Source organism: Crocuta crocuta, unplaced genomic scaffold, assembly GCF_008692635.1.
Source record: "Crocuta crocuta isolate KB4526 unplaced genomic scaffold, BGI_CrCroc_1.0 scaffold77, whole genome shotgun sequence".
Taxonomy (NCBI): Eukaryota; Metazoa; Chordata; class Mammalia; order Carnivora; family Hyaenidae; genus Crocuta; species Crocuta crocuta.
Window position 1 is genome coordinate 4,840,781 of NW_027532172.1, and position 19,370 is coordinate 4,860,150.

The following is a 19,370-nucleotide window of genomic DNA, read 5'->3' on the forward strand; positions in this document are numbered from 1 at the left end:
GTTGACCCTTTAACAACATGGGTTTGAACTGTGTGTGTCCACTTACATGCATTTTTTTTTTTTTATAGTATAGGACTGTAAATGTGTTTTCCTTATGATTTTAAGTTTGTTTTGAGAGAGAGAGAGAGAGCTTGCCTGCAGGGGAATGGCAAAGAGTGAGGGAGAGAAAGGATCCCAAGCAGTCTCCATGCTGTCAGCACAGAGCCCAACTTGAGGTTTGAACTCCAAAACTGTGAGATCATGACCTGAGCTGAAACCAAGAGTCTGATGCTCAACCGAGTCACCCAGGCACCCCTTCCTTGGGATTTCTTTAACATTTCCTTTTCTCTAGCTTCGTTGTAAGAGTACAGTGTATAATACACATAACATACAAAATTTGTGTTAATTGACTATAATCAGTGATGCTCCGGTCAACAATAGGCTATTAGTAGTTAAGTTTTTGGAAAGTCAAAAATTATAGTGGAGTTTTGACTGTGTGGGGGTCAGTGCCTCTACCCCTCCCCCCCACAGTGTTTAAGTGTCAACTGTGTATACTTATGTAAAACCACAGGAGGATCATAGACCACCCAAACTGCTTATGTAGTCTGCTTTTTTTCACTTAACATATAGTAGATTTGTTTCTGTATCGATGAATGTAGAATAGTAGTATTTTTAATGTCCTGTAATCACGTTGCGCTGTAATTCAATTAGTCTTGTCTCAGAGAACATTAGGTTATTTCGTTTTTCGGCACTGTGAATATCATCCTTGTCTGTACATAATTGGGTGCATATGGGATTGTTTCTGTAGGAATTAGTGGGCAGATGGGATGTACTTGTTTTCCTTTGCACCCCCGACTATGGTATACGTGCCTACTCCTGCTGTTACTTTTCAGTTCTGGCAGTCTGGTAGTTGAAAAGGGTATTTGATTTTAGTTTTCAGTTATTTCACTAATAGTGAGGTTTCACAGTTGTTAGTGTGTTGGTTGTATGCCGCCTTTTAGAAATTTTCAATGTCCTTTGCCCATTTTTCTATTTTATCTTTTAATTTTATTTTATTAAACTATTTTTTTTTAATATTTATTTTTGAGAGCAAGAGATAGTATGCGAGTAGGGGAGGGGCAGAGAGAGAGGGAGATACAGAATCCAAAGCAGGCTCCAGGGTCTGAGCTGTCAGCACAGACCCCAACACAGGGCTCAAACCATATATTGCGAGACCCTGACCTGAGCTGAAGTTGGACACTTAACTGACTGAGCCACCCAGGTGCCCCTGTTTTTCTATTTTATACAGGGGTACCTTTTTTTTTTCTTTAAGATATCTTTTTTTTTTAAGCTTATTTATTTATTTTGAGAGAGACACAGAGTGAGAGTGGAGGAGGGACAGAGAGAGAGGGAGAGAGACAGAATCCGAAGCAGGCTATGCATTGACAGTACAGAGCCGGAATGCAGGGCTTGAACCCACAAACCATGAGATCATGATCTGAGCTGAAACCAAGAATTGGAAGCTCAACCAACTGAGCCACCCAAGGTGCCCCTAGGCATGCCCATACCTTGTATTGTGCTTTGCTTTATTGTGCTCCACAGATACTGGTGTTTTTGTTTTTTTTTTAAGATTTTATTTTTAAGAACCCATCATGGGGCTAGAACCCATAACCCCAAGATCAAGAGTCCCATGTTCTACCAACTGAGCCAGCCAGGCACCCCATTGATCTGTGATCAGCGATTTTTGATGCTACTATTGTAATTGTTTTAGGGCACCACAAACTCCATATGAGACTGTGAACTTAATCAGTAAATGCCAGGTGTGTTCTCACTGCTCCACTGACCAGCTCTTCCTCTTTCTTTCCTTGAGTCTCCCATGTTCCCTGAGACACAACAATATTGATATTAGGCCAATTAGTAACCTTATAATAGCTTCTAAGTTTTCAAGTGAAAGGAAGAGTCACATGTCTCTCATTAAATCAAAAGCTAGAAATGATAAAGCCTAGGGAGGAAGGCATGTTGAAAGCCAAGACTGACTGAAAGGTTGAAAGGTAGGCAGGCCCCTTGCTCCAGGTAGCCGGGTTGTGAATGCAAAAGAAAAGTTCTTGAAGCAAATTAAAAGTGTTCCTCCAGTGAACACATGATTGATGATAGAACCACATGAACCATTGCTGATGTGGAGGAAGTTTGAGTGGTCTGGATAGAAGATCAGACCAGCCACAACATTCCCTTCAGCTAAAGCCTAGTTCAGAGCAAGGTCCTTACTCTCTTCAGTTCTGTGAAGGCCGAGAGAGGTGAAAAAGTAAAGTTTGAAGCTAACACAGGTTGGTTCATGAGATTTAAAGAAAGAAGCCATCTCCCTAACAGAAAAGTACAAGGTGAAGCGGTAAGTGCTAATGTAGAATCTGCAGCAAGTGATCAGAAAGTTTGGCTAAGATAATTCATGAAGGTAGCCAACAACTGATTTTCAGTGGAGACAAAACAGCCTTCTGTTGGAAGAAGATGCCATCCAGGACTATGACAGCTAGGGAGAAGTCAGTGTCTGGCTTTAAAGCTTCAAAGGACAGGCTGTGTAAATGGAAAAACGAAGCCTGGATGGCAGCACATGTATTTACAACGTAGTTTACTGTATTTTAAGGCTCCTGTTGAGAACTACTGCTCAAAAAATATGATTCCTTTCAAAATATTATTGCTCATTGACAATGTAAATGGTCACACAAGATGGAAGCATACAAGATAAATGTTGTTTTTATGCTAACACATCTGTAACCCATGGATCAAGAATTAATTTTGACTTTCAAGCTTATTCTTTAAGAAATACAATTTTTTTTTAAATTTTTAAGTGTTTACTTATTTTTGAGAGAGAGAACGAGCGAGCATGAGCGGGGGAGGGGCCGACAGAGGGAGACACAGAATCTGAAACAGGCTCCAGGCTCTGAGCTGTCAGCACAGAGCCCAACATGGGGCTTGAACTCACAAACCATGAGATCATGACCTGAGCCAAAGTCGAATGCTTAACCAACTGAGCTACCCAGGTGCCCCTCCTTTTAAATTTTTTTTTATTTTTTTAAATTAATGCTTATTTATTTTTGAGAGAGAAAGAGATAAAGCATGAGCAGGGGAGAGGTAGAGAGAGAGGGAGACACAGAATCTGAAGCAGGCTCCTGGCTCTGAGCTGTCAGCACAGAGCCCAGTGAGGGGCTCAGATCCACGAATTGCAAGATTATGGCCTGAGCCAAAGTTGAACACTGAGCTGTCTGAGCCACCCAGGCACCCTTTTAAGAAATTTATTTCTAAAGCTATAGCTGCATAGATAGTGATTCCTCTAATGGATCTGGGCAGAGTAAATTGAAAACCTGGAACGGATTTACCATTCTAGATGCCATTAAGAACAGTCGTGATTCATGGGAAGAAGTCAAAATATCAAGGTTCATGGGAGTTGGAAGAAGTGGATTCCAGCCCTGGATGACTTCAAGGGCTTCAGGACTTCAGTGGAGGAAGTAACCACGGATGTGGTGAAAACAGCAAGAGAACTAGAAGTGGAGCCTGAGGATGAAACTGAAGTGCTGCAATCTCATGATCAAACTTGAATGGATGGGGAGTTGGTTCTAATGGATGAGCAAAAAAAAAAGTTTCTGGAGCTGGAATATATGGGTGAAGATGCTGTGAAGATTGTTGAAATGACAACATAGGATTTAGAGTATCACATAAGCTTAATTGATAAAAAAGCAGCGGGACTTGAGAAGGTTGACTACAATTTTGAAAGAAGTTCTGCTGTGGGTTAAATGTTCTTAAGCAGCATTACGTGCTACAGAAAAATCGTTCATGAAAGGAAGAACCAATCGGTGCAGCAAACTTCATTGTTGTCTTAGTTAAGAGGGTTGCCTCCACCTTTAGCCTATTGTGAATAATGCCACTGTGGGTGTGAATGGGTTGTATGTGTAATGCTCATAGATGTATAAATATATGTTTGAGACCCTGCCTTCAATTCTTTGAGCATATACCCAGAAATGGAATTGCTGGTTCATATGATAATTCTATTTGTGATTTTTGGAGGAACCAAAAGTAGAATTACCGGGGCGCCTGGGTGGCTTAGTCGGTTAAGCGTCCGACTTTCGCTTAGGTCATGATCTCAGGGTTCGGGTTTGAGCCCTGCGTCGGGCTTTGTGCTGACTGCCAGCTCAGAGCCTGGAGCCTGTTTCAGAGTCTGTGACTCCCTCTCTCTCTGACCCTCCCCTGCTCATGCTGTCTCTCTCTCTCTCTCTCTCTCTCCTAGAAATAAAACATTTTTAAAAAAAGACAAAAAAAAAAATAGAATTACCTCTACATTTCCACCAGCAGTGTACACCAGCAGTTTCTCCACGTCCTTGCCAGCACGCATTATTTTCCGTCTTTTTTATAGTAGTCATTTTGAGGAGTGTGAGACGGTATCTCATTGTAGTTTTGACTTTGCATTTCCCTAATGATCAGTGTTCTTATTTTTTCATGTATTTATTGTATATCTGCTTTGGAGAAATGTCTGTTCAGTTCCCTTGCCCATTTTTGGCCAGAGTTTTTGTTATGTTGTAGGAGTTTTTTATAAATTCTGGATATATTAACTCCTTATCAGATACATGATTTGCCAATATTTTCTCCTCTTCCATGGGTTGCCTTTTCACTCTGTTGATTGTGTCCTTTGATGTTCAGAAGTTTTAACTTTTGGTGTAGGTCCTGTTTATTTTTTCTCTTGTTTCCTGTGCTTTGCTTTGGAGTTCTACCCAAGAAATCATTGCCAGACCCAGTGTCACAAAAATTTCCCTCCTTTGTTGGTTCTAAGAGTTTTATAGCTTCAGCTCTTACATTTAGGTCTTCGATCCAATTTGAATTTATTTTTGTAAATGATATAAAGTAAGGGTCCAACTTCATTCTTTTGTGTGTGGATTATAGTTTTCCCAGCACCATTTGTTGAAAAGACTGTCACCCATTGAATGGCACCGTTGTCAAAAATCATGTGACCCCATGTATTAGTTTACTATGGCTACCATAACAAAGTACCACAGACTGGTGGCTTAAATAACACATTTATTTTCTCACAGTTCTAGATGCTAGAAGTCTGAGGTCAGGGTGTTGATAGGGTTGATTTCTTCTGAGGCCTCTCTCTTTAGCTTGTGGATGGCCATTTTCTCCCTATATCTTCACATAGTTGTCCTTCTGTGCATGTCTGTGTCCTAATCTCTTTCTATAAGGACAACAGTCATATTGGAAGGACTAGGGCCCATTTGTATAATTTCAGTTTACTTTACCTCTTTAAGGTACAGACTGTCTCTAAATACAGTCACATTCTGAGATAATGGGGGTGGGTAGGACTTCAACATAGCAATTGGGGGCACTACAGTTTTTCCCATAATATCATATAGGCAAGGGTTTATTTCTCCGTTCTTTCTTCTGTTCCATTAATGTATAGTCTCTTTATGGCAGTATCACATTGTTTCAATTATTGTAGCTTTGTAATAAGTTTTGAAATTAGCACTTGTGAGGGACACCTGGGTGGCTCTCAGTCAGTTGATTGTCCAACTTCAGCTCAGGCCGTGATCTCATGGTTTGTGAGTTTAAGCCCCGCATTGGACTTTATGCTGACGTCTCAGAGCTTGGAGCCTGCTTTGGATTCTGTGTCTCCCTCTTTCTCTGCCCCTTCCCTGCTCATGCTTGCTCGCGTGCACTCTCTCAAAAATAAACAGTAAAAAAAAAAATTTTTTTTAAATTAACAATTGTAAGATCTTCAGCTTTGTTCTTCTTTTTCAAGATTGTTTTGGCTCTTTGGAGTCCTTTGAGATTCCATATGAATTTTAGAATGAATTTTTCTGTTTCTGCAAAAAAAAAATGACATTGGGATTCTGATAAGGATTTCATTGACTCCCTAAAAATCAAAATCCAAAAAAGTAGATCATTTAGGGGGAGGTCTGTCACCTTAATAATATTAAGTTTTTTTAATACATGAATGTGGATATCCATTTATTTATGTCTTTAATTTTGAAACTTTTGGCAAAATGTTGTAGTTTTCAGTCTTTTGCTTTCTTGGCTAAGTTTACTTCTGTATTATTTATTCTTTTTGATGCTATCATAAATGGAATTGTCTTTTCTTATTTCATTTTCTAATTGTCCACTGTGATTCAGGAAAGAGCCCGATGCGGGGCTGGAACCTACAAACTGTGAGATCATGACCTGAGCCAATGTCAGACACTTAGCTGGCTAAGCCACCCAGGCACCCCAAATTTTATCCTTTTTTGAAATGTATTAGTCTCTTATGTGGAAAACAAAAGTGGAATCATACACCATTGATAAAATAATTTTAGCTTTTATAATTGCCCATGTATGTACGTTTACTATGATCTTTATTTCTTCCTGTGACTCCAGGTTACTATCAAGTGGGCTTTGTTTTAGCAGTTCTTGCCAGGTAGATCTGGTGGTAGTGAATTTGCTCAGCTTTTGTTTATCTGGGAATGTCTTAATGTCTCCTCGGTTTTGAAGGACAGTTTTGCTGGATATAGGATTTTTGGTTGGCAGGGTTCCCCCCGCCCCTTTTTTAAAGTAGGGCTCCATGTTTACTGTGGAACCCAGTGCAGGGCTTGAACTTAGGACCCTGAGATCAAAACCTGAGCTGAGATCGAGTCAGGCACTTAACTGACTGAGCCACCCATCTGCCTTGGCAGGTTGTTTTCTTTCAGTGCTTTGAATGTATGGATCTCCTGCCTCTGGTCTCCAGAGTTCCTGATGAGAGATCTGCTGAGAAGCTCATTGAGGATCCCCTGTATGTGATGAGTCACTTCTCTCTTGGTGCTTTCCAGATTCTCGTTGTCTTTGGCTTTTGACAGTTTGACTGCAGTGTGTCTTGGTGCGGATCTTTTGAGTTCATCCTGCTTGGAGTTTTTTAAGCTTCATGTCTTTCATTGAATTTAGGGAGTTTTAGGCCATTGTTTCTTCAAATATTTTCTCTGTCCCTTTCTTTCTTCTCTTTCTGGAATTTCTGCAATGCTTTTGTTGGTCTGCTTGAAGGTGTCTTCACAGGTCCCTTAGGCTCTGTTCATTTTCATTCAGTATTTTCTCTTTCTATTCCTTAGATTTGGTAAATTCAATTATCTTGTTGTCAAGTCCACTGATCCTTTTGTCTGTGGAAATTTGCTTTTCAGGCTAGTGGTGAATTTTTCAGTGTAGCTACAGTACTTTTCAGCTTCAGAATTTATTTTATTTTGGTTTCTTTTTACCTTTTCTCTTTGTTGATATTTCCATTTTTCCTTACATTGTTTCCTTGACCTTCTCCACATCTTCCTTTAGTTCTTTGAGCATCTTTTTTAAAAATTTATTTTTATTAATGTTTTTTAAAAATTTTTAATGTTTTATTTATTTCCGAGAGAGAGAGAGAGAGACAGTGTGAGCAGGCGAGGGTCAGAGAGATAGGGAGACAGAGAATCCGAAGCAGGCTCCAGGCTCTGAGCTAGCTGTCAGCACAGAGCCCGATGCGGGGCTCGAACCCATGAACCATGAGATCATGACCTGAGCCGAAGTCGGACACTTAACCAACTGAGCACCCAGGTGCCCCTATTAAGTTTATTTTTGAGAGAGCAAGCACACAAACTGGAGAGGGGCAGAGAGAGGGAGGGAGGGAGAGAGAGGACGGGAGACAGAGGATCCAAAGCAGGCTTTGTGCTGTCAGTGCAGAGCCTGATGTGGGGCTTGAACTCACAAACCATGAAAACATGACCTGACCCGAAGTTGGATGCTTAACTGACTGAGCTACCTAGGTGCCCCAGTTCTTTGAGGATCTTTAAGATGGTTGTTTTAAAGTCTTTGTCTAGTACATCTGTCACCAAATGTTCTTCAGGGGCATTTATTTTGAGAAAGAATGCAAGCAGGGGTTGGGCAGAGAACGAGGGAGGATCTCAAGCAGGCTCCGTGCTGTCAACACAGAGCCCTGATGGGGGGTTCAAACTCATGAAACTGTGAGATCGTGACTTGAGCTGACAAGATTGGACACTCAACCAACTGAGCCATCTAGGTGCCCCTTCAGGGATAGTTTCTGGGTTTTTTGTTTTGTTTTTCCATTTGAATGGGCCATATTTTCCCGTTTCTTTGTATGCTTCATCATGCTTTTTTGTTGAAAACTGGACATTGGAATCTAATGATGTGGTGACTCTGGAAATCAGAATCTCTCTTCCTCAGGGTTTGCTGGTTTGTTTTGTGTGTGGTTTTTTTTTTTTTTTTTTTTTTTTTTTTTTTGNTCTTTCAGGAATTAGCTGAGGTTTAGGGGTACCTGCGTGGCTCAGTTGGTTAAGTGTTAAACTTCGTCTCCCCTACACAAAAATAAACTGAAAATGGATAAAAGACCTGAACGTGAGAGAGGAAACCATCAAAACTCTAGAGGAGAAAGCAGGAAACAACCTCCTTGACCTCAACTGCAGCAANAGAAAGGGGTTGATGGGCATGAAGGAGGGCATTGTTGGGATGAGCACTGGGTGTTATATGGAAACCAACTTGACAGTAAACTATTTTAAAAAAAAAAGTGTTCAACTTTGTCTCATGACCCCACCGTTCATGAGTTCAGGCCCTGCATGGTGCTCTGTGCTAACAAAACCTGGAGCCTACTTCAGATTCTATGTCTCCCTCTCTCTCTGCCCCCAGCCCCCCACCCGCTTGCACTCTGTCTCTCTCTCTCTCTCTCTCTTTTTAAAAATAAATATATACATAGAATTAGATGAGATTTCTGAACTTAAGGTCTTCTCAGGTCTTTTCTGAGCCTGTGCCTTTTTCTCTGGATATACATGGTGACTTTCTCATTTCCCCTGTGAATATGGTTGGTTTTGAATTCAGTCTGGCTCACAGAAGGCAAAAAAGACAAATGGAGGAGTAAGTGGAGAGAGAAGTACTGGTGCTTTATCTATTTATTAAAAATGTTTGTTTTGAGAGAGAGTGCTTGTGAGCAGGCCAGGGGCAGAGAGAGGGGGAGAGAGAATCCCAAGCAGGCTCCACGCTGCTAGCATAGAGCTGACATGGGGCTCAGACTCACAAACTGTGAGTTCATGACCTGAGCCAAAATTAAGAGTTGGGCACTCAACTGACTGAGCCGCTCAGGCCCTCCAGCACTGGCGCTTTAAATCCCCTTGAAGTCACTTCCACAAGAGGGAAGGTGAAGCAGTGGAGGGAGGTGCATGTCCACCTTCCTCTTTGCTCCTCTGAGATCGGAAACAGCAGTCCATGATCAGAGCACAGGTCCCTGTATTTGGAGGACAGGGTGCTTACTGCCTACTCTGGCTCCCACAGACTGTGTGCAGGCTGCTCCGGGAACACGTGCAGGCTGGGGGCTGGGTAGCTGCTACTGTGCCGACAGCAGAAATTCACCAGAATTTACCACCCAAGCTTCCTCTGCCAGCTGCAAGCCTTCAGTAGACTCCAGAGCTCCAAAATAGTCACATCAGACGGATTTCGCCAGTGCCACGGGTTCGGTGGGCACGGGTTTCTCCTGCTCCCTGCTCTACCCCTTCCCAGAATATTCCTCATAAATTTTTATAAAAACTTTTTATAAATTTTTAAAAATTTTAAAAAATTTTTATAAATTTTACAAAAACTTGGACTGTTCGCCAACTAGTGAGAGAATCTTAACCCCTAGGACTGCCACCATTTTGTGTGCACTTGCATACCCCACACCCTGGGAGCAGCACTCCTCCTGGTGTTCACAGCCTCTCACGGCAGTCTTTCAGGTGTGGGGCAGGCAGCCTGCACAGAGCAGTGGGCTGGAGAGCATCGGACCAGGACCAGGGCTCCTCTCAGCCCCTGGAAGGATAGGCACTAGGAGTCCTGAGCCACTTCTTCTAACCTGGACTTGATTTTTTCATCCAAGCAGCGTGAGCATTGGACTGGATTCGTGCTTCTTCAGTAAACTAACTTTCGAATATAATCCAGACCAAAAAACCCCCCAGGCTCAGTAATACATGGAATGAAAATAAGAGTAATTAAATTATTGCAGCAATTTTAACACTGGTCTAGTTTATAGTGAATTACAGAAAATGTGTCACAGCAGAGAGACCTACAAAGCAGAGGCTTAAGTCAAATTAAGCTTGTACTATAACTCCGTGATTTGCAATGGACATGGAGGGTGGATATACTTTGGGAACCTATAGGCAATCCTCTTTTTACGATCTGGCCTCAGTTTCCTCATTTGTAAAGCAGGAGCTGGAAGAGTTTTCTCTAAGAAGACCTCCAGTTGCAACTCTGAAATTCTCGGTTCTGGGATTATAGGGCATAAAGCTGGCCGGCGTGGTGCGGGGCTTGTGAGGGGGATGGGGACGGTGAGGCTTCAGAGCTTCCTTTCTGACTCCTGTTCTGCTTGGCTTCTCCACATGTAGGCGACAGAGAACGTGGCAGGTGGGACATGGAGGGCCATGGTTCTTGGCTGGATTAAAAGTGCGGTGGCTGTGTGGCTTGGAAGGAGGATTGCTTCCATTGTCTCCCAAAGATAGTTTTAAGAAGTACAAAGGCAAATCTTTTCTATTTTAATCTTTTTATATATGCTTTATTGAGTGTTTTTAAGAATATGTAGCTAGCACATCGAATTTGTTGTTTCAAAGAGGTAGCTACTTAGGATGTAGCTCCACTTTGAAAAGTGGGTCAACCTGAAAGAAAATGTAAAGTCCCCATGGTATTTGATGACGGCAGAGGTTCTGGTAGGGGAGGGGGCCTAGATTCCAGAAGTCCTGGCCTGAGGGACCGGTCAGACCCTATCAGCGTGGCTGTGAGCCTTCTCCTTGCTCTGGGCCCCCTGAAGTCTGCTCCGCAAGGGAGCTTCCATTCCTGCCCAGAGAGGAGCCGGGGCCCAAGGGAGAGTGGCCAAGTGGGGCTGGTGCCAGGTCTCCCTTCTGAAGCAGGGGTCTTGGAGCTGGGCTCCACAGGGTGGTGTCCTGGAGGGTTTCTTCTGGCCAGCGCCAGCCCTCTGCTGGAGGCCCAGGTGGGGGGCTGGTTCTCCCAGTGGATGGGTGAGGGTGTGCGCGGTGCGCAGTGGTGGCCCATCCCTTTGTTTTGGGCACTTGTTTCTTGGAGAGTATGTTGTCTACCCTTCTATTTGAGCACAAGTTTTGTCTGCTTTGTTTCCCCAAAATGGGAATAGTTTTGTTTTTTATAAAGAGTAAAAGTGTTCAATATAAAAAATAGAGTATTAAACATATATCTCTATACGTATATAGAAAATAGGATAAATTACTTAGACCCTGTTACCCAGGGTAATCACTTAACATTTTCGTGTATAACCTTCTAGAATCTTTTGTCTTTGCGTATATACCTAGTTGGCTCTCAGTATATATGTGATTTTACGTAAATGAAATCGTACTGCTCATCTGTTACTTTTTTTTTTTTGCCCAACAATAAATATGTCATGAACATCTAAACATGATAGACTCTTGTCTGCAGGCTTTGTGGCTGTAGAGTGTTCTCTTTTGTGAGTAGGCTTAACATAATTTATTTAAACAATCCTCTTTAATGGAAATTTTGGTGGCATCCCAGTATTTGGCCCTATTAATAATACTGTGTGCTTGTCCAAGCATTTGCTTTACTGAGTATCTTTTACTGTATGTTCTAGGTACAGAATTGTGGGTCAGCATTAAGTACATTAACTTTTTTTCCTAAAAAAATTTTTTTTGAGAGCGGGGAGGGGGTTGGTGGGTGAGTGTGGAGGGACAGAGGATCTAAAGTAGGCTCCAAGCTGACAGCAGAGAGCCTGATGTGGGGCTGGAGCTCACAAATCCTGAGATCGTGGCCTGTGTTGAAGTCATATGCTTAACTGAGCCACTCAGGTGCACCATACATGAACATTTTTAATGAGTGTTGTAAAACTGCCTTCCAGAAAGGTGGGACTGAGCCAGCCAACCAGCCCTGGCTGGTGGGATGGGTGTTGAGCAGCTAAGGTATAGCTGTGGGCTTTCTTCGGATCCCTTGAAGGTGCGGTCTCCTAGCTCAGATGTGTATTTCTTGGGGCCTGCCTGTACTCTACCCCAAATGATGGCAGGCTTGCTTCTCCCATCTGCCCCCCAGAATGCTGTCCGTGTCCCGCGGGACTTTGAGGGCTGCAGTGTCCTTCGCAAGTACCTAGGCCAGCTCCACTACCTGCAGAGTCGGGTCCCCATGGGCTCTGGCCAGGAGGCCGCCGTTCCTGTCACCTGGTGAGAGCTGGCAGACAGGGCTGGGGGGAGCCTGGAGGGTGCCTGGGCGGCCCAGGGTGTATGGATGGTGGGGGTGTCCCCTCCCTTTACTCTCCTCCCTGCCCCCTTCCTTGCTCCAGAGGATGGGGAGTGGCTTGGTGTGGTCTCCCCAGGCCTCCCTCCGACCTGCACTGGGGTGACTGGTCCCCTCACCTGGCCTCAAGGCCCTGGCCACCTCCTTCCCTTAAGATGATGGGGGTGGCCTGTCTGCAGGACCGAGATCTTCTCTGGCAAATCTGTGGCCCATGAGGACATCAAGTATGAGCAGGCCTGCATTCTCTACAACCTCGGTGAGCTACTTAACTCCTCCATGGTCCTACCTCCAAGGCCTGCCAAGCCAGGATCTCAGCTCAGCAGAAGGTCACAAAAGCAGCGCGCTCATGGACAGAAGTCCCCCGCATTCTGGCCCCTTCACTGCCTCCCCCATAGCTCTGCCAGCGCTTCTTCTGGGCCATGGGCAACCACCCTGCTGGGGAGAAGCTCCGCCGGGCTGGTTGCCACATTGCTGTCACTGCTTTGTGCTCTGGCCAAGAGTAGCAACCTGTCATCTAGGACTGGACAGCACTAGGGGTCCCTTGGCTTCCAGGTGGCCTGAGCTAGCCCTGATGACTTGGCCTTAATGTGGCTTAGGGGAGGGGCCTGGGGAGCCCCAGAGTCCTGTGTAGGCACCCTGGGGCTTCAAGACTGGACCTGGAGGCTGGGGGCTATGGATGGGAGCTCCTCCTTCCTCCGCCCGCACCTCTGCCTGGTCTAGAGCAGGAGACTGAGGGGCTGAGTGTGTCCTTGGGCCAGCTGCCCCAGTTCTCAGATCCCTGTTTTCCTGACCGTGAGTGACAACACTGCCCCCTCTGCCTTAGACTTGACAAAGGTGTAGGGCAGCCTAGGGAGTGGCCCCAGGCCAGCTCTGACACCATGTCCTCTGACTCCCCAGGGGCACTGCACTCCATGTTGGGGGCCATGGACAAGCGGGTGTCTGAGGAGGTGAGGAGGGGAGGGGCAGTGGGCGGGACAGAGGACATAAACCCAGGAGGGGTGCTGAGTGTCCTTCACCGCCAGAGTTTGCAGCCTGTCCTGGGGGAGTGGACACGGGCAGCTGTCTGGCTCTGCCTCTGGCCATCCTCTGCCTCTCCCCCCACCAGGGCATGAAGGTGTCCTGCACTCACTTCCAGTGCGCAGCAGGTGCCTTTGCCTACCTGCGTGAGCACTTCCCTCATGCCTACAGCGTTGACATGAGCCGCCAGATCCTCACTCTCAATGTCAACCTCATGCTGGTGAGGAGGTGCCCTTGTTGGAGCCCAGTTGGATCCGGGGGAGGGGACAGCTGGTGCTGGTTCCTAGACCAGGCCCCTTGCAGATGGCAGTGGGGCCTTGGCTTTGATCTTTTGAGCCCCAGTGGATCAGAGCAGTGCTTTTTGGAGTAGGGAGGCTGGAGGAGAGAGGACAAGGGAGGGGATCCCTCTGTGGTCCCCCTGATGGGAAGGGTAGGATCTCTGGGTGAACAAGTGAATGCACTTGCATTTGTCCAGGGCCAGGCTCAGGAGTGCCTTCTGGAGAAGTCCATGTTGGACAACAGGAAGAGCTTTCTGGTGGCCCGCATCAGTGCACAGGTAGGGATGGTGGTGGGCGGTGGCCCTAAAGGGACCGAGAGCAGGCCTTTAGTTCATTCCTGATGCCCACTCATGGCCCCATCCTGGCTCCCAGGTGGTGGATTACTACAAGGAGGCATGCCGGGCCTTGGAGAATCCTGACACCGCCTCGCTGCTGGGCCGGATTCAGAAGGACTGGAAGAAGCTTGTACAGATGAAGATCTACTACTTTGCAGCTGTGGCCCATGTGCGAGCACGGTGACCACTGGGGCGGGACGGGCTGGGGGCGAGGCTGCCATGGCTGTGAAGTAAGTGGCGGCATCTTCTCTCTTGCCAGCTGCACATGGGAAAGCAAGCTGAGGAACAGCAGAAGTTCGGGGAGCGGGTGAGTGAGCCATGGCAGGGGGGTTAGGGTGGAGTCCAGCCTGGAGGGTTGTCCCTTACCCCCCACACCCTTGGCCACTGCTGGCTGTAGGCCTGGTGTTTCTTTTATGTTGTCCCATCTGTTTCACCCTTATCCCAAGAGGCCTGAAGAGATGGGGCAGGAGGTGACACTAAGATGTTGGCTGGGCTGGTGCCTGGCTGCTTCTAATGGGTCACCTGACGGCAGGCAGGGCTTAATGGGGTGGGAGGAGGAGGGAAGGACGGACTGGCTCTGCCTCCTACCCACTTCAGGTCGCATACTTCCAGAGTGCCCTGGACAAGCTCAATGAAGCCATCAAGTTGGCCAAGGTAAAGCTGAGGAAGAGCATGGCTGCTCCTCAGAGCCCTGAGAGTATATGGTGGGGCTGAGGGTTGTCCTGGCACTGGCTTTGCTTGGTGCTGAGTGGCCTCCCCCCTCCCCCCTCCTCCACCCTGTCCTACAGGGGCAGCCCGACACTGTGCAAGATGCACTGCGCTTCACTATGGATGTCATTGGGGGAAAGTGAGTCTGGGGCTGGGGGTGGCCCTGGTTCCTATTTGTTAGGAAGGGTCTCAGCCCTTTGCCCACATTGACTACCTGAGAGCAGTGGCCCCCACCGGAGGCTAGGTCCTGGATCCCTGCTGATTGCTGGACTCCCCACTTCCCCTTCTGACTCCAGGTACAATTCTGCCAAAAAGGACAATGACTTCATCTACCACGAGGCTGTCCCGGTACTGGACACCTTGCAGCCCGTGAAAGGTCTGGAGCTGAGCGGAGGCTGAGGCTTGGGGTAGCGGGTGAAGACAGGACAGAACAGAGGCAGACTCAGATCTTGTGTGGGCTTGGTCTCCAGTTGTTCCTCTCCCTCCCAGGCGCCCCCTTGGTGAAGCCCTTACCAGTGAACCCCACAGACCCAGCTGTTACAGGCCCTGACATCTTCGCCAAACTGGTACCCATGGCTGCCCATGAAGCATCCTCGCTATACAGGTGGGCGGGAGGGGCCGGCCCCGTTCTTAGCACAGGTGGGGTTGCCATGTCTCAGGACGTAGATTTCCAGCAACTGCTCTGTCACTTCTGCAGCGAGGAGAAGGCCAAGCTGCTTCGGGAGATGATGGCCAAGATTGAGGACAAGAATGAAGTCCTGGAGTGAGTGTGGGGCTGGAGGTGTACACAGATCTCTGTGGGGTTCCCAGTGCTGCCTGCAGCAGGGAGAGGAATAGTGAATGGCCTCTTGCACCAGATTTCCTGGCTCTGCCTTATCTGCCCATGGTCTTGGGTGCTAGGTTTACGGGGTGAAAGTCACAGGTTTTGGGAGGACGTTGTACCTCTGTTCCATTTTTTTCAGCAGTTCCCTGGGTCTGTTCTGTGGGGCCAGGCTAGCTAGACCTCCAGTGGGAGAGTCAGGATGCAGATTTACCCTCTGCGAGGACCTCAGGCCTAGTTTCAGTGATGGGGCTTGCCCTCGGGAGAGGAGTGAGGAGTTGGGTCAACACCCACTGGGTCCTGATGCCCCCACAGCCAGTTCATGGATTCAATGCAGTTGGATCCTGAGACCGTGGACAACCTTGATGCGTACAGCCACATCCCACCCCAGCTTATGGAAAAGTGTGCAGCTCTCAGTGTCCGGCCCGACACCGTCAGGAACCTTGTCCAGTCCATGCAAGGTGAGCAAGGGGGAGAAGCAAGTGGCTGGGGGTGGTCATCTGTAGAGGCCACCTCTGTGTCCTCTGTTCACCGAGGATGAAGGTTAGACCTCTGAGCACTGGGCATGAGCACCCACCTCCGTGCCTCCGTGGATCCCTGCACCCTGTGTGCCCTGCTGTGCCACGCGCCCTTGACCGGGTGGTTCTGTCTCCCTGGGGATGGACACAAGTAGATGCCTGGTGTGCCTGCCTCAGGAGCGGACTCTTACCCCCTCTCCCACACCCCTAGTGCTGTCAGGTGTGTTCACGGATGTGGAGGCCTCCCTGAAGGACATCAGGGAGCTGCTGGAGGAGGACGAGCTGCTTGAGCAGAAGTTGCAGGAGGCCATGGGCCAGGCCGGGGCCAGCATGGCGGGGGCGGCCAGCTCCAGGGCGGAGCTGGCTGAGGTGAGGCGGGACTGGGCCAAGTACATGGAGGTCCACGAGAAGGCCTCCTTCACCAACAGCGAGCTGCACCGCGCCATGAATCTGCACGTCGGTAACCTGCGCCTGCTCAGCGGGCCGCTGGACCAGGTCCGGGCTGCCCTGCCCTCGCCAGCCCTCACCCCAGGTGAGTCCCTCCCGTCCCCAGGGGAAGGGAGGCCGAGCCGGAGTCTCGGGTCTCACGACCACTCCTGCTCCCAGAGGACAAGGCTGTGCTGCAGAATCTGAAGCGCATCCTGGCCAAGGTGCAGGAGATGCGGGACCAGCGCGTGTCCCTGGAGCAGCAGCTGCGCGAGCTTATCCAGAAGGATGACATCACCGCCTCACTGGTGACCACGGACCACTCAGAGATGAAGGTTGTTGGGTGAGCAGAGGGAGGGTCTCTGGGCTTCACCCGTAAGTGGCGAGGCCCTGAGTGTCTATCCTCCACCCCCCAACACCTTCCCACAGAAGCTGTTTGAGGAGCAGTTGAAGAAGTATGACCAGCTGAGGGTGTACCTGGAGCAGAACCTGGCGGCCCAGGACAACGTCCTGCGGGCACTGACGGAGGCCAACGTGCAGTACGCGGCCGTGCGGCGGGTGCTCAGTGACCTGGACCAAAAGTCAGTGTCCAGCCCCCTGCTCTTGCCCAGACTCCCGCCCGGCGCTCGGCCTAGCTGCCCACCTCCCACTGGCCTTTCTGCCCACCAGGTGGAACTCCACACTGCAGACCCTGGTGGCCTCCTACGAAGCCTATGAGGACCTGATGAAAAAGTCCCAGGAGGGCAAGGACTTCTATGCGGACCTGGAGAGCAAGGTGGCTGCCCTCTTGGAACGGGCCCAGTCCATCTGCCAGGCCCGAGAGGCTGCCCGCCAGCAGCTCCTGGACAGGTGGGTGAGGCCCTCCCCCCCCCAACCGGGCATCTCCTGGCCACACCCAGGCTAGGCACACGGGGGTCTGGCTGGATCCAGGACTTCCTCACCTTGTTCTACAGGGAGCTGAAGAAGAAGCCGCCCCCACGGCCCACAGCCCCAAAGCCGCTGCTGCCCAGGAGGGAGGAAGGAGAGGCGGTGGAGACGGGAGACCTGCCTGAGGAGCTGCGCAGCCTGCCCCCCGACATGGTGGTCGGCCCGCGGCCACCTGACACCTACTTGGGAGCCGCCGCCCCTCTCCAGTTTCCTCCCAGCCCCTTCCCCAGTGTTGCAGGCCCGGGACCCCACTATCTCTCCGGTCCCTTACCTCCTGGTACCTACTCGGGCCCCACCCAGATGTTGCCACCCAGGGCCCCCCAGGCTCCAGGACATCCTGCAATGGCCGTGGCCCCTGGACCTGCCCTCTACCCGGCCCCTGCCTACACACCGGAGCTGGGCCTCGTGCCCCGATCCTCCCCACAGCACGGCGTGGTGAGCAGCCCCTATGGGGGGGTAGGGCCACCCCCACCAGTGGCAGGTCTGCCCTCGGCCCCACCTCCCCAGTTTGCGGGTCCCGAGTTGGCCATGGGGGTTCGGCCAGCCACCACCACGGTGGATAGCATCCAGGCCCCCATCTCCAGCCACACAGCGCCACGGCCAAACCCCAGCCCTGCTCCTCCTCCCCAGCCCTGCTTCCCAGTGTCCCCACCGCAGCCACAGCTGCTCCCCGCGCCCTACACCTACCCTCTGGGGCACAAGCAACCCCTCACTGCTCCCCCTGCCCAACACCACTTTCCTCCTGGGATTCCCCCGGGTTTTCCAGCCCCAAGTGTGGGCCCCCAGCCCCAGCCTCAGCCTCATCCCACAGGATTGGTGTTTGGGCCCCAGCAGCCCCTTCCACTCCAGCATCCGAACCTCTTCCCAACCCAGGCTCCAGGGCGGGTACCCCTCCAGCCCCCCCAGCCTCCGTATCCCTTTACCCCTCAGCCTGGTGTCTTAGGACAGCCCACGCCACCCCTGCACACACAGCTCTACCCCGGCCCCTCTCAGGACCCTCTGCCCCCCCACTCAGGGGCTCTGCCCTTTCCCAGCCCTGGGCCGCCTCAGTCTCCCCATCCCACCCTGGCATATTGTCCTGCCCCTTCCCCCAGGCCCCTGGGCCCCCAGGCAGCCCCTCTCTCCATTCGAGGCCCCTCACCTGCTGGCCAGCCCACTCCCAACCCCCACCTGGTGCCTTCACCGGCTCCATCACCGGGGCCTGGCCCAGTACCTCCTCGGCCCGCAGCAGCAGAGCCGCTTTCCGCGTGTGCGCGCCGGGGCACTGCGGCCGCAGACCTGCTTTCCTCCAGCCCTGAGAGTCAGCATGGGGGCACTCAGCCGCCCGGGGGCGGGCAGCCCTTGCTGCAGCCTACGAAGGTGGATGCGGCTGAGGGCCGCCGGCCACAGGCCCTGCGGCTGATTGAGCGGGACCCCTACGAGCGCCCCGAGAGGCTGCAGCAGTTGCAGCAGGAGCTGGAGGCCTTCAGGGGCCAGCTGGGCGACGCGGGGGCTCTGGACGCCGTGTGGCGAGAGCTGCAGGACGCCCAGGAACAGGATGCTCGGGGCCGGTCCATTGCCATCGCACGCTGCTACTCGCTGAAGAACCGGCACCAGGACGTGATGCCCTACGACAGTAACCGCGTGGTGCTGCGCTCGGGCAAGGATGACTACATCAACGCCAGCCGCGTGGAGGGGCTCTCGCCCTACTGTCCGCCCTTGGTGGCCACCCAGGCGCCACTGCCTGGCACAGCTGCTGACTTCTGGCTCATGGTGCACGAGCAGAAGGTGTCGGTCATTGTCATGCTAGTGTCTGAGGCTGAGATGGAGAAGGTAAGGAGGCGAGGGGGAGGGTGTGCCCAAGAGGGACTCTGGAAAGAGCCCTAAGTGCCTCGTCTGGTTGATCCTCAGCAAAAGGTGGCACGCTATTTCCCCACCGAGCGGGGCCAGCCCATGGTGCACGGTGCCCTGAGCCTGGCGCTGAGCAGCGTCCGCACCACCGAGACCCACGTGGAGCGCGTGCTGAGCCTCCAGTTCCGCGATCAGAGCCTCAAGCGCTCGCTCGTGCACCTCCACTTCCCTACGTGGCCTGAGCTGTGCGTCTGCTGGGGTGGGGCAGGGCGGGGGTGGGCGGGGCCTCAGCCCTCAG

The 19,370-nt window shown here is 50.3% G+C and overlaps 1 protein-coding gene across 1 annotated transcript in view; it reads left to right on the forward strand.

Moving 5' to 3' along the window:
- Nucleotides 1-19,370, forward strand: part of PTPN23 (protein tyrosine phosphatase non-receptor type 23) — a 30,855-nt gene that overhangs the window by 10,052 nt on the left and 1,433 nt on the right. The window contains 19 exon segments of the mRNA XM_077776960.1: nucleotides 12,013-12,140; nucleotides 12,393-12,469; nucleotides 13,111-13,160; nucleotides 13,319-13,450; nucleotides 13,706-13,786; nucleotides 13,881-14,012; nucleotides 14,103-14,150; nucleotides 14,441-14,497; nucleotides 14,632-14,690; nucleotides 14,848-14,927; nucleotides 15,041-15,155; nucleotides 15,249-15,314; nucleotides 15,687-15,832; nucleotides 16,101-16,421; nucleotides 16,496-16,650; nucleotides 16,745-16,896; nucleotides 16,985-17,164; nucleotides 17,269-19,054; nucleotides 19,133-19,317. Of these exon segments, the coding sequence (XP_077633086.1) occupies nucleotides 12,013-12,140; nucleotides 12,393-12,469; nucleotides 13,111-13,160; nucleotides 13,319-13,450; nucleotides 13,706-13,786; nucleotides 13,881-14,012; nucleotides 14,103-14,150; nucleotides 14,441-14,497; nucleotides 14,632-14,690; nucleotides 14,848-14,927; nucleotides 15,041-15,155; nucleotides 15,249-15,314; nucleotides 15,687-15,832; nucleotides 16,101-16,421; nucleotides 16,496-16,650; nucleotides 16,745-16,896; nucleotides 16,985-17,164; nucleotides 17,269-19,054; nucleotides 19,133-19,317 (3,950 nt within the window).